We start from the raw sequence: 13,166 nt of genomic DNA, 5'->3' as shown, positions 1-13,166 counted from the left end.
ATCAATATGAATCAAATTAAAGTATGCAAAAGAGATTGATGAACATGAACCCATTGGCTTAGTTCATTAATGGGACAAAGTACATTATAGGCTACAGTATTCAACCAAAACGTTTGTCACTTTACGGGATAGCAAAAAGTCAGTCAATTTCACACAACCCTTTTGATTTAGATTTATTCATATTATGAACATATACATGTCTAAAAATGAAACCCACTGTAGGCACTCCAGATTGTGATCAATGAGCTCATTCATTCAATTAAACATATATTTAATAGTCAGTGTCATTTGATCAAAATATCCTTTGGTCATTTGATCAAAATATCCATGTGCACATTCCATGAAATGAGATTTTCAACTTATATTACACTTTGATCTGCGACCACAGCTAGGCAACACTGCCATCTAGTGTTGAAGGCAACACTGCCATCTAGTGTTGAAGCTAGTAACCGACACATCTTCATTTGGTATGGTGGATTATATAGCGCTTTTATCCAAAGCCTTTACAATGGCCTCTTCTTCACCCATTCACACACCAATGGCGACAGCTGCCATGTAAGGTGCTAGCCTGCTCATTGGGAGCAACAGTGGCTTTCCCAAGGGCACTTCGGAATGTGGACAGGAGCCGGGATTTGAACCGCAGACCCTACCATCATTGGATGACCCACTCTACCTCTTGAGCCATAGCTGCCCAAGGAACATTGCTTTGTTGTGCAATGATGAACCTAGTCATCCTGTCCATGTGTTCTACTGTGTTCATCTGATCAGAGTCTATGGTATCCATTGCTGTATCATGCAGAAGAGATGTTCATGCTGAAGAATGACCCAGGTCACACTAAACAGCATACATGAATCCACCTTTATTGAAGGGATGGAACATTATTCATTCATGATAACATGAGATATTTACAACCTCATGGCATGTGATTAACTGCAATAGAATTGCAGGCTAACATAATTCCATTGTTACTAAGTATATACAAATCCCAATAATCCTTAATATAGACTCAATAAGCATAACATTTAAACCCTGCAATCTCTAAAAGTAGCACCATATTTCAAAGCTAGACATTTTAATAAAGCAAAACATGGCTGTTATGTCTTTCAACATAAACTGTCACTGTATAACTTCCATAAAATGTTAAATTACAGTAATATCTAAACTTTTGTCATTACAGGCATTACAACAAATCCTTTCTAGTGGAATCAGATATGTTGTCAAAATCAAGTTTCAAAATCAAGAACTGCAGAGAAAAAAAGTCCAAACAGATTATACTGCAAAGGACACAAGACAGTACAATATGTCATAGCTTGGTGTCTTGGTGTCTTTTTGCTCTTCTGCAGGAAGATGTCGACACCTTGGGTCTGTGGCTTGTTTCCAGACTGCTGAAGAATGGCTCCTAGTGTCTGGACAGGGAGGCCAACAAACAGCAGGATCAGTAATAATAACACATGTTATCACACGCCAGTGCTAACATTTATATTGTGTACCTACATTCATACTTTGTATACTTATACATTTATATTGTATACTTTGAGACGTCACGGAATGGACCCCTGGGCATGCAGTACTTCTAGGGGATCTTTGTATGATCTGATTCCCTATTGTAACTCACGAAGTGATTGAGCATCCTGAGACATGGGCAGCAGTGCCTGTGTACTGGACATCACAGCGGACAATGTTGTTGTTGAAGTTCGACTCTGGAACCTGGTACCCTGGGTTCACTGTAATCTGAAACACAACCAGTTACAGGAGATGGACTCATTCCTTGGCACAGTTTATCTGTATATTAACATTTCTGTATATTGTATTGTATTGTGTAGTCTATTTATATAGTGTATAATGTATTTATAATTGCACATTTCTGTACTTTATGTTGATGTCCCTTGAATATGGCTGGTGTAACAGTGCAATTTCCCATCGGGGATTAATAAGGTACTTATCTACAGTACCTACCAACTGACTAAAGCATATAATAGGCCCATTACTGTACACAAGTCATAAGGACCAATGCATTGATTTACTCATGAACTGAAATGGAGCCAGGTGTTCATTTTCCCAGTCCTACCCAGATGACAGGGTCTAACTCGGTTTTGAGCGGTGACCGACCTTGAGGATATACTTCCCAGGGTTCACGTCGGTGATGTCAATCCACTGGCAGTCGATGTCTGCGTTGTACGTGTCATAGCAGCCTGGACTCAGACCCTGGACACAAACAATCAACCTAACAGTAATAACTGAGTACAGGGTTAGCAGTGCTTGACGTCGACTGAAAAAGGTGCCGGTGCAGGAGCTCAAACGGTGCTGCAAGTCAACTCCTGTGGGCTCCGACCCAAGTAAAGCACTGAGGGTAATAATGGATTCTAGATTGTGAGACCTGAGTGTGGGAGGTGCAGGCGAAACGCCGGTAGTATCCAGGGTCACATGACGTGTCCTCCAAACAGAAGCTTGCCTTGTGTCCCTCTGCAACGCGATTCTGAGACTGCGCGTCCAGCAGCTCGTACAAGCAGAATTCGTCCATGCTGTGGTAGTGGCTGCAGGACAGGCGCACGTTAATGACGTCACCGCTCTCATACCTCTACACCCACACAGCCCTGTCCTGATTGGAGGGGATGGAATATCAGTATCCCTTTAGCAACTTCCAAGCCTTAGAGTATCGTATCCACAGCCCCTACACTACCCTCTATTCCTACCTGTGTCTCTGTGCATTTGCCTCTGTGTGGTTCCCCCTGGGTGGTTGTTTCTATGTGGTTCTTTCTATGTGGTTGTCTCTGTGTGCTTGTCCCTGGGTGGTTGTTTCTATGTGGTTGTCTCTGTGTGGTTGTCCCTGGGTGGTTGTTTCTATGTGGTTGTCTCTGTGTGGTTGTCCCTGGGTGGTTGTTTATATGTGGTTGTCTCTGTGTGGTTGTCCCTGGGTGGTTGTTTCTATGTGGTTGTCTCTGTGTGGTTGTCCCTGTGTGGTTGTTTCTATGTGGTTGTCTCTGTGTGGTTGTCCCTGGGTGGTTGTTTCTATGTGGTTGTCTCTGTGTGGTTGTCCCTGCGTGGTTGTGTGACTTACTGGTGGCAGCTGTGCCATTCCCAGGAGTAGCGGGGCTTGCTGGGCAGGAAGTCAGCAGTCCCCTGGTTCTTCACACGCTGGGAGAACCGCAGGAGAACCCGCGTATCGTAGTCGTGAACATTATTGGCAGAACTGGGCAGGAGCAGATTGCAGGACTAGGTAACTACACAGTCATATGGCACACCAACACCTGGTAGTTCTCTCTCTCTCTCTCTCTCTCTCTTTCTCTCTCTCTCTCTCTCTCTTTCTCTCTCTCTCTCTCTCTCTCTCACACACACACACACACACACACACAAACACACACACACACACACGTTAACAATTTAATTGTGTGCCACATGGCATAACCTGGTCATATGGATCAAAAGGCTCCAGCTCCCCAGTATGGCTTTAATTAAGCTTTAAACTGCAGTGTGCCACAATGAGAAGTGTTTTAACATGACAGGGGATATGCTGAGTTCTCTCTCATAGTAATTTAATTAGATATGAAAAGTGCTAGATAAATAGAATGTACTATTATTATTATTATTATTATTATTAATAATAATAATAATAATAATAATGATAATAATATTGTTGTTGTTGTTATTTTATTACAAGCACATATAGTATGTCCAGAGCAATTGCAGGAGGGTAGCTACCTGGCCAGGCAGTTCTCCTCAGCAGCACAGCGAAGGCTGTACATGGGGACTCTCTGAACATAGGTGGACACCTGGATGTAGTAGGCGTCTGGCACCAGGTCAGGGAGACCTGAGGGGCAGTAATAAAACAAATACAAACAGGCCTATCACTGATCCATGGAAAGGACATGATGGGAAATGACACTTAAATAGATCTTCCAATTTTAAGAGGAGCACTCAAATAAGCCTATATGATTTACACCAGAGATCAGAGGAGGTGTTCTCTTACCACCCTGTTGGAAGTAGCTGGTACCATAGCCATGCCTGGGTCTGGCTCTGGGTCTGGGTCTGTAGTAGGAGTTATAGTAGTTATAGTAGGGGTAGTAGTTGGAGGGCTTGTAGGGGTTGTACGGATCATCACCGACCATCATGTCCTCCCGTCTCAGCGGTGGAGAACCCGTGGGTGTGGGATATTCGTTATTCTTGATATGATCGGTAGTTTCAGCCTCGCTGGTCCCTTGGAGTCTCGGGAGCCTGTGCGCCCCGCTATGACGCCGGCGCGCAGCGGCGCGTCGTGCACCTAGCGCGAGCCGCCTTGGAGAGCCACGCGCGTCTGCCTCTCCTGTCGTCTCGTTAATGTTGCTGAGGACCACGACTGGGTTCCGTTGAGCTGAACTTGCTTGTCGGTTTCTTCGACCGGACGGCTGGTACTGGGCACCGTGGCTGACTATGCTAAAGACTTGTCCGTTGTGCTGCCATCTCATTCTCTGGCGTAACGCCGGTGGCGACGCATCCTGAGTAAGAACTTTATCCAAAACACAACTAAGGAAACATAACTGGGTACACGACAATAAGAAGCGGAGAAAGGCAAACCCCTTCATTCTATTATTTAAATAAACCTATAGGGAGAAATCTAGAAAATGTTTCATAACCAACCGCACAGCATCAAAGGCAGTTTCTGTAGTGAGTGGATGTTGTTCAGGCAGCTTCGCATCCTGCTAGTGCGTGTTGAGTTGGGGTTGGGAGGAGGAGGGGTCGAGATTTAGGCTATCGTTTGTGTTTCGGGTTCATGGTTGCATGCAAGCCAGAGAATTGGGAGAGTAGCCTAACTGTTGTTGAGATTGGCCTACATGGTTCGACCTGTAGGCTACAGTAGCCTACATTATGTCTATGATAAAATAGTGAGAAATTAGTTGAGTTGAGTTAGGCTCCCTGGGGTCATATTCACAGCCACTGACCCCATCTCCCAGTATCTGGAATGGAATACATGAAGATGCAGCAAAACGTGGAAACGTCATGATCATGCTTATTTTCTTCTGTGCTTTTTTGGGTGAATACGGGTATTAAACATATTTTCCTGAGGGAGACCCTATAGTGATCCGTAGCCCATTTAACTGTAACAAAAACAATGTTGTAAACATGTTTTATGTAAACAAAAAAAAGGCTGTATATGCTGAAGCAATATCCACCACTGCATACAAGTTAATAAATAAATAAAGGGTCTTCATTTGTTTTTTCACATAGGCTACTCAAAAAGCACGCTGTAAACAAAGTCTCATTTGAACCTATCTCATCTTCATACTGTTCTGAAGATAAGAACCCAATGAAATGGAAACTGTTTTTGTACACTATACTTTAAGATAGTTGTTTTCTCCTTTCCCTCTCTGCTGAGATATAATTTGTGGTGTTCCCAGCTTCACATGCTGTTCTTGTCTGGCCTAGGCATACTTCATCTTCATGGGCAATGAAATAGGCTACTGGCCAGAAAGTCTGTTTAGATCAACTTTAGATTAAAGTTCATAAAATATATTGACACAGGATTCTTATGGAAGTTAAGACACCTGTGGATTATTGTATTTATATTGACCGTGGCATAATAACACATCATGTACATTTCTTCTGAGTATCCTATCACTATGGACGAACCACCAATAGACAATATAATGGAAACCCATGTTAAGGGCTTGCCCAAGACAGGATTTGACCCCCCTCTCTCCGGCTTGTGAGGCGGACGCACTAACAGTTGCGCCAATAGGGATGTCCCACTTGGAGGAACTGTTAGTGCTCCTTTGACGAGTGAGTTTAACCAACTACTTGCTACCACTACCTGGGATTCACAAGGACACTTTTGTCACTCAGTTACATAACTTCACCTCCCCCTGTTTCATATATGCTGTAAAACCTCACTATCCTCCTCTGTTCCATGTCCTCCTCTGGTCTCCAGCAGAGAGCCCAGGATGCTTAAAAAAACGAAAATTGAGGCACTTTACCAACTGAGGAGTTTGTCCCAGTTAAAACACCATAAAAGACAAACTAGCTCACCCACATGCTGCCTGACTATGCACTGTGTACACTGCACTAACATGGACTATCTCTGCCTATCTGGGTTTGGACACCAATTACACCCTCTGTGAGCTTCTTGTCTTTGAAATCGAGGGTTTAACATGTTTTTGAAAGATTTTTCACGGTGCCCATCCACATCCATTGTATGACCAAAACGGTGGTAGAGCAATTATCAACTTTCTCGAAAATGCTAGTTTTGTCAACGTTTTGATCTGAACCATTGTATATGATCATAAGCATTGGCGATTTTATAGGGGGGGCAGGGGGGTCAAGTGATTGGACAGCCCAACTCTGCTCAGATTCTTAAAAATAAAAAAAATAAAAACTTTTTTTTTTTTACTAATTAACACAATTATTAAATACATAATTGTGGTTTGTACCAGTTTGTGTTAGATCAGCATTCATTTTAAAAGTGTATTTATTACTTAAACTAGGCTACCTTTAAAAATATATATATAATCATAATCCACTAATGGCACAACTCGTCCGTAGAAAAAAATGAGATCTGACTGTAACTAGCCAACCTGCTCATAATGGCAAAAAGAGCTATAAAACAATATACCACTTCTTCATAAAATAAAATCTGGCAATGCTAATGAAGAAGCTACCACTCGAAATGACAGCGCAGCAGGTGCAATCGAATGCAGAAGTGCTCCAGAGGCTATCGGAGCTAGCACTAGCACTAGCACTAACACTACCACCAGCACTAGCACCAGCACTAGCACCAGCACTAGCACCAGCACCAGCACTAACACCAGCACTAGCACTAGCACTAGCACCAGCACTAGCACCAGCACTAGCACCAGCACTAGCACTAGCACCAGCACTAACACTAGCACTAGCACTAGCACCAGCACTAACACTAGCACTAGCACTAGCACTAGCAACATCACCATCGGCGAGGAAGCTAGCACCAGCAGGCAGTTGCAGTTTGATGTTGTGATGTTGAGTATGGCCTAGTGCTCGGTCATAAAGTCATATTGACATGCTCGTGGTGTCTAGATGAAGTTTGATGCGTTGTACATATTGAATTGTCATACAGATTTCTTATTAGCATACTGTTCACAACTGGTATTCTTCGTAAATAGATGGGACGAGACGTCAGAATTGTTTTTTGTTTTTTTTCATTTTTTTCTCACGTCAAAATGTTGCCCCCCCTACTCTCAGAGGGTAAAATCGCCTATGATCATAAGTAACCTTAAAACAGGGCTAAACATGCATTTTCCCTTTACTACTCCTTTAACTGCCCTCTTCGACTCAGCCCACAGGTTTTCGATTGCCGACTGAGATGGCCATTGCAGAACATTGATTTTGTTGTCAAGGAACCATTTCTTTGTGGATCTTAAGGTATGTTTGGGTCATTCTTGTTGGAAAGTCCACCCATGGCCAAGTCCCAGCCTTCCGGTGGAGGCAACCAGATTATCAGCCAAAATTGCCTGATACTTACTGGAATTCATTATGCCATCAATTTTGCTCTCATCATGAAATGAGGAAATGGTTTTGGTTGGTTCCAGTGGAACATATAGCCTAGTAAATAGTTTTCTCTATATACTGTATATTGTTTAGATTTTTTTTAAGTGTTTGTGCATTGGCCTGTCTGGTAATTTTGGAGCCCACTGTAATTGTTGATAATACATAGAATTGTCATGCTGTGTGGTTGTTACATTCACTGTCATTCTAAATGTTCCAGTGGGATGCGTCCATTCTGGGGTGCCATCTGCTAGAAAATCACCACCTGCTACATGGTACCTTATTAATAAACTAAAATATATTATAAAATAAAAAGTTTATAAAATATATTTATAAAATAAAAAGTTTATATTCAAGCGTCCTTAATATTGAAAAGATTATATATAATATGAACTTCACTCATGGACCCATTCACTAGAGGCATTTCTGTTCAATGGATTTCAGTCTCAGGGACCCACCTGGATTAATAAAATAGGGTAGCCTACATGATATTGTGCCACTGTATATACCCCCCCCCCACACACACACACCTCAGTAGCATGTGTAGAATTTTACCACTATGCCACAGTGCTCTTAGGAAAATCTGAGCTGCCGAGTAAAAAACATTTTATAACATCTGTGTAAAGATCAAAGCCAGAGCTCTTTATCGCGCGCTCGGCATTTCCCTCTGGATATACAAGGTATGCGTCGCAGTCCCGCAATGACTTTCAGGTGTGTCAGGTCGATCTGCAGGCTTTAATCACCACGGTAACGAGGCAGCTCGCCTCCCTCAACCCCGCGGGCTGCCTGAATCAAACCGGACACATAAACACCGTGGAAACGGCAGACACAATGGGAAGGCTTTTACCAGCAGCGCTACCTGCGCAGGCTGGAACACCTAGAGCAGCTGCAACACATGCTGTGACCAAAACAGAGCCACGTAGTCCACATACAGGGCCCTTTATTATGGTCACGCAAATCGCCAAAGGCTATGGGAAAAAGTCCCTGCAGTAAAGCCACGTCTTTAATGGATAAATGTCTCTATACCCAAGTTACGCGTGCCAAGTATGTGAATCCCAAGGGTTTCCACTCCATATGCTCAGGTGATTTGCGACGCAAATTACGCTGGATCAGGGCTCGATTCGCATGATATTAGAGAATTATTCTCCTCCACCTATCTTCCAGAATGAAGCTCTGGACGGGTGGTGTTTACACGTTATCATTAAAGACACGGATGAGTTTCAACGTAACATTTTAATGCGTTTCAGTTTTGATGACAGCTCTTTTGCATGCCAGAAGCCTAATTTGATATTTTTGGAAATCATAACAACAGTGTAGGATATGTTTTGGGCCTCCAATCCCCCGCCCACACACAAACACACACACACACACACGCACACACACTCCAATCCCCCGCCCACACATACACACACACACACACACACACACACACACACACACACACACACACTCCAATCCCCCGCCCACACACACACACACACACACTCCAATCCCCCGCCCACACACGCACGCACTACTCTCGCCCAGAGTCATGTGCATGAGAGTGCTGTGTCCATGAAAGCTGAGCAGCTTTTTTACCCTCACTCATATTGTTATAGCCTAAAAAAAAAAAAACTCCACAAACTTCAGCCAGTGACCCTTGGTGGGGCTTTCTTCCTGTCCAGAGCCTGACCTGCTCTACTAAAGAAGGAAAACTGACACCAGACCAGGCTGTGCAGGACCCTTTGGTCTCTTGAGCTCCAGCAGTGAAACCTCATCCAGCTCTGGGTTAAACAGAACCAGGACTGGGCCTGATGGTTAAAACAGGTAGTGAAAGAGAACCACGGGTCCAATAATGCATCGGTAATGTAGATCAAACACTTGTTGGTGGGCTGAGGGAACCCAGGGGGGGGACACCCGAACCATAAGAATGTTGCAATGAGACCAATGCTTTGATTTGAGTTCAGACAGCATACAGAGAGGTCAACTGTACATTAGACTAAGACATCGTCTTTTGTATGTCAAACCTTCTGGAATAAACAGCTTTTGCATGTCGCTCAAATCCCGTGTTGGAGAGATTTATTTGAGATACATCAGAACAAGGAAACACTGGACTGTGTGGTATTGTGTGAGATTGGGGGCCGTCTTTTATTGAAATCAAAACACAACGCAGAGCTTAAGGACAATAATAAAAGCCAACAAATGTCAACAGTATGTAATATACAGTGTGTGACTCAGAATAACAGCAGAGCCAGAGAGTAGGCTACTGTAGCTGGCTGCTCTGCTACGTGGCTCTCACTCAGCATCTCAGCACCCCAGGCTGTAACAGGAGCAGCATCAAACCATCTTCCAGGCAACCAAGGTAACAGCAGAACTTTCCCTGTCCCGGGGAGAGCAGCAATCAGCCTCCTGATGTTCTGTTCCTCTGAACACGGGAATCACACTTTTATACGTTTAGTTTGGGCTGCATCCAATACAGATGCTGAGATCCTTCATGGAGTCTGAGTTGATGAAAGAAAAGCTGACTCATTCAAGAGGAGTCAAACTAGATTATCTGGAGAAAAGAATATACTGTTTGTGAACACAGTAATCTCTGGTACCTTTAGAAGTATAGACAGTAGCATGCCTAGCTGCATTTCTGACTTACAGAGACAGATGCCCTTAGAGAAGACTATTATATTATCATCGTCAGTAAATAAGAGCAACCTCAGTGCCTCTCGAGCATAAAGGTTTAAATAAAAATAAAATTGGTGTGAGAACGTCTGTGTCCACAAAGGCAGGATCAACACTAAACAACACTAGAGACAGCCAAGCATTCAGTGGAGGAGCAGAGCCAACTGACAACCATGCTTATAGAAAAGGGCTTGTGTCAGACAAGAGTGTGGGGCGTTGAGTGATGTGTTTTACAGTATGGCTATGGTGTTGGGACACCGAGAGATGGCTGTGCTGTCAGGGAATAATTTTTACAGTTTTCTATATTGGTTCAATTGGGTGAACTATTTTTGTTTGCTTCTCTTAAAGCGCATTGTGTTGCCTTTGTGTATGAAATGTGGAATATAAATATAGCTTGATTTGATTATTTGATTTGCTGTGAGGCCACTGCAGGAAGAGTCATAAACGTGATTGTTTTCTTGTATGATGTAAAAACAGTTCAGTCGAGATCACTTTTGTCAAATTTGAACATTTATTATACAAGCGGCATAATACATGCATATGAATTTTGGCGGTGTGCTCTGTTCGGGGGGCCCCCTGCCTTCCACCGGCGTGGAGCGCGTTAGCAGGGGGAGGCAATCTAGGTGTTCCCCCCCTCTGGGCCAAGCCCTTGGCCCAGAGAGCCAGGAAGGGGGAACGGCATCTAGCCCCCTGCCTCAATGACGATCAGAGTGGGCCGCGATCGGGAAGACGCTCGGAGGTAACTCAGCCCACTAAGACCGTCAAAGAGTTGCCACAGGAGGACTGCTGTACATTATAGTCCCTGGTCCCCACGGGCCGACGCTTCGTGGGTTCCGCGGGAGGTACAGCCTCGTGTCTCTGCGTCCATGGCGCCCGCCACGGAAAGCCACAGAGACCAGCTAGCGGCTACTCTGGCATCCACCGGCCGACGCTGGTGGAATACCTGCAAACTACCCCCCAAAGAACACACCAGCAACTCCGCGGCCCACATGCGCAGAAGGGTTGACGGAGAGCGCTCTGACTGATGAGCCAGACAACATTTAATAGTGCACCAGCCACATGACCACCTGAATACGCAGTACCCCCCCAACCCAATGTCACAGTCCACTCATAGCTCTCTGGGCATCCAGAATGTCCTGGACTCCGGGCCGTAGGTAGCGTTCATAAGCAGACGAGGACCATCGGCCCATGGACTTCAGGGTAGACACCGGGGCGATGGCGGCGGCGGTGGTTGCCGCTCCTATGCGGAGGGAGTGCGCAGTGTACCGGTCCGGTGGGAGCCCACACGCCTGGCAGAGGGTGCGGAGTCTGGCGGCAAACCAGGCTCCGGTCATGGGCTTTGCCTCTCTTGTTATGAAGAGGGGCTCCTCCTCACCGGCCTGGGGTCTGCTCGTCAGGTAGGAGCTCATGGAGGACAGAGGACAAAACAAGGTGTTATTGCCTGATAAATAAACGGTCACGCCGGCACCGGCTCTGTCCGCCTTTGAATGCTGCAGGTGCAGGACGAAATAGCGCGCGTGTAACGTGACATCTGCCCGAGTGAGGTCGTGCGCCGGGTTGAATGACAATGTGCGTGTAGAATATTCACCGACCCTAAGGAACCCATAGAAAGCCGTGAGAATGACTGTTTCCAACATTAAATCCGAGTGACTATCAAAACACCCCTGCCTCAACCGTGCGATTAACCTATGAACGAGTGAAGGGAAGACGTTTATCATTGCCTTGGGGATGCTCTTTCGCGATGCCATTAAGAAGGAGCTGGATGGATGGGTTCCCCAGCAGAGAAACGGTGGAGGGGTCCAGGCATCGCATGTGAAATTGAACACCTGCAACAACACTCTTAACCGACTGAGGCCGCAGCCGCCTAGACTCGACACAATGAACTATGAATGCAGATATTATAGAAATATTCACAGGCATGACGTTTGCATTGAATGAGGAGCAGAACGTAGTGAAGTGAGACCATGCAGAATCGTATTGTTTTAATGTGGTCTTCGCTAGACCGGCCCTCATGTATCGGGAGGCGGATGACAGGAGGGGCATCAGGGCTTCATTCAGTCCAGAACCGTCTGCCGAAAAGGAGGGCAGACCAGGCCGGACGGAGCCGCATCTGGGCATAAACTGCGGAACTTCTGCAAATTAAACCGGGACAGCGAGTCAGCGATTTTATTGTCGAGGCCAGGGATGTGCACGGCGCGGAAAACGAAGTTCCCCTGCACGGACAGCCATGTGAGGCGGCGTATGAATTTGTTGATGAACGGAACGTTCGAACGGCCATTGTTGATTATTGTTACTGTGGCCTCGTTGTCGCAGAAGAATAAAATACGTTTTCTAGACCACTGAGGTCCCCACAATATTGTAGCGACTACGATGGGATACAGCTCCATGAGCGCCGTGGAGCTGGCTTGGTTAGTTTGTGAGGTCAGTTCAGTAGGCCAAGCGCTAGAAAACCAGTTAATACCGAATATACCCCCAAAACCCACCGAGGGCGCAGCATCAGTAAACAGCCGGAGGGATGCCGAAGAGTCATAGCCGTCGTTGTAGAAAAATGAAACGCCGTTCCATCCGTCGCACAACTGGGACCAAAACCGGAGGTCCGAACGACAGCCCTCGTCAAAGCAGACCGGGTCCTGCAATCGCACGACGGACCGGGCCAGCTCGAGCAGCCGGGAAACGAATGAGCGGCCCTGCGGGATGACGCGCATCGCGAAGTTCAGATGCCCGAGCAGGGAGAGCAATTCCCGCTTAGTGATAACCAAACGCCCGCGCGCTTCACGCATGACGCACCGAACCCGATCCAGCTTATCGAGGGGCAGAGAGGCTTGCATTTCACGCTATCCAGGAGGATGCCGAGAAACTCGAGCTGCGTGAGCGGGCCGATAGTCTTCTCGTCGGACAGAGGGACGCCCAGCCGGGAGATCACGGCCCTGCGTGGCGTTATACAGTGGCCCGGGTCGGCAGAGGGATAATCGACGAGCAGAATATCGTCCAGCAGGTGGACAACGAACGGTAGTCGGCAGTT

At 45.8% G+C, this 13,166-nt stretch overlaps 1 protein-coding gene across 1 annotated transcript; it reads right to left on the bottom strand.

Moving 5' to 3' along the window:
- Positions 1-1,612: 1,612 nt before the first annotated feature.
- On the bottom strand, positions 1,613-4,443 carry lox (lysyl oxidase; the record flags this gene model as incomplete). The annotated part of the gene is made up of 6 exons (XM_084457497.1): positions 1,613-1,732; positions 2,111-2,206; positions 2,379-2,535; positions 3,060-3,191; positions 3,701-3,809; positions 3,969-4,443. 6 exons carry the CDS (start codon positions 4,441-4,443, stop codon positions 1,613-1,615), a joined length of 1,089 nt encoding a protein of 362 aa, XP_084313623.1.
- Positions 4,444-13,166: the final 8,723 nt, after the last annotated feature.

Source organism: Borostomias antarcticus, assembly GCF_949987555.1.
Source record: "Borostomias antarcticus genome assembly, chromosome: 23".
Lineage (NCBI taxonomy): Eukaryota > Metazoa > Chordata > Actinopteri > Stomiiformes > Stomiidae > Borostomias > Borostomias antarcticus.
This window is presented reverse-complemented; position numbering and strand designations above follow the sequence as displayed.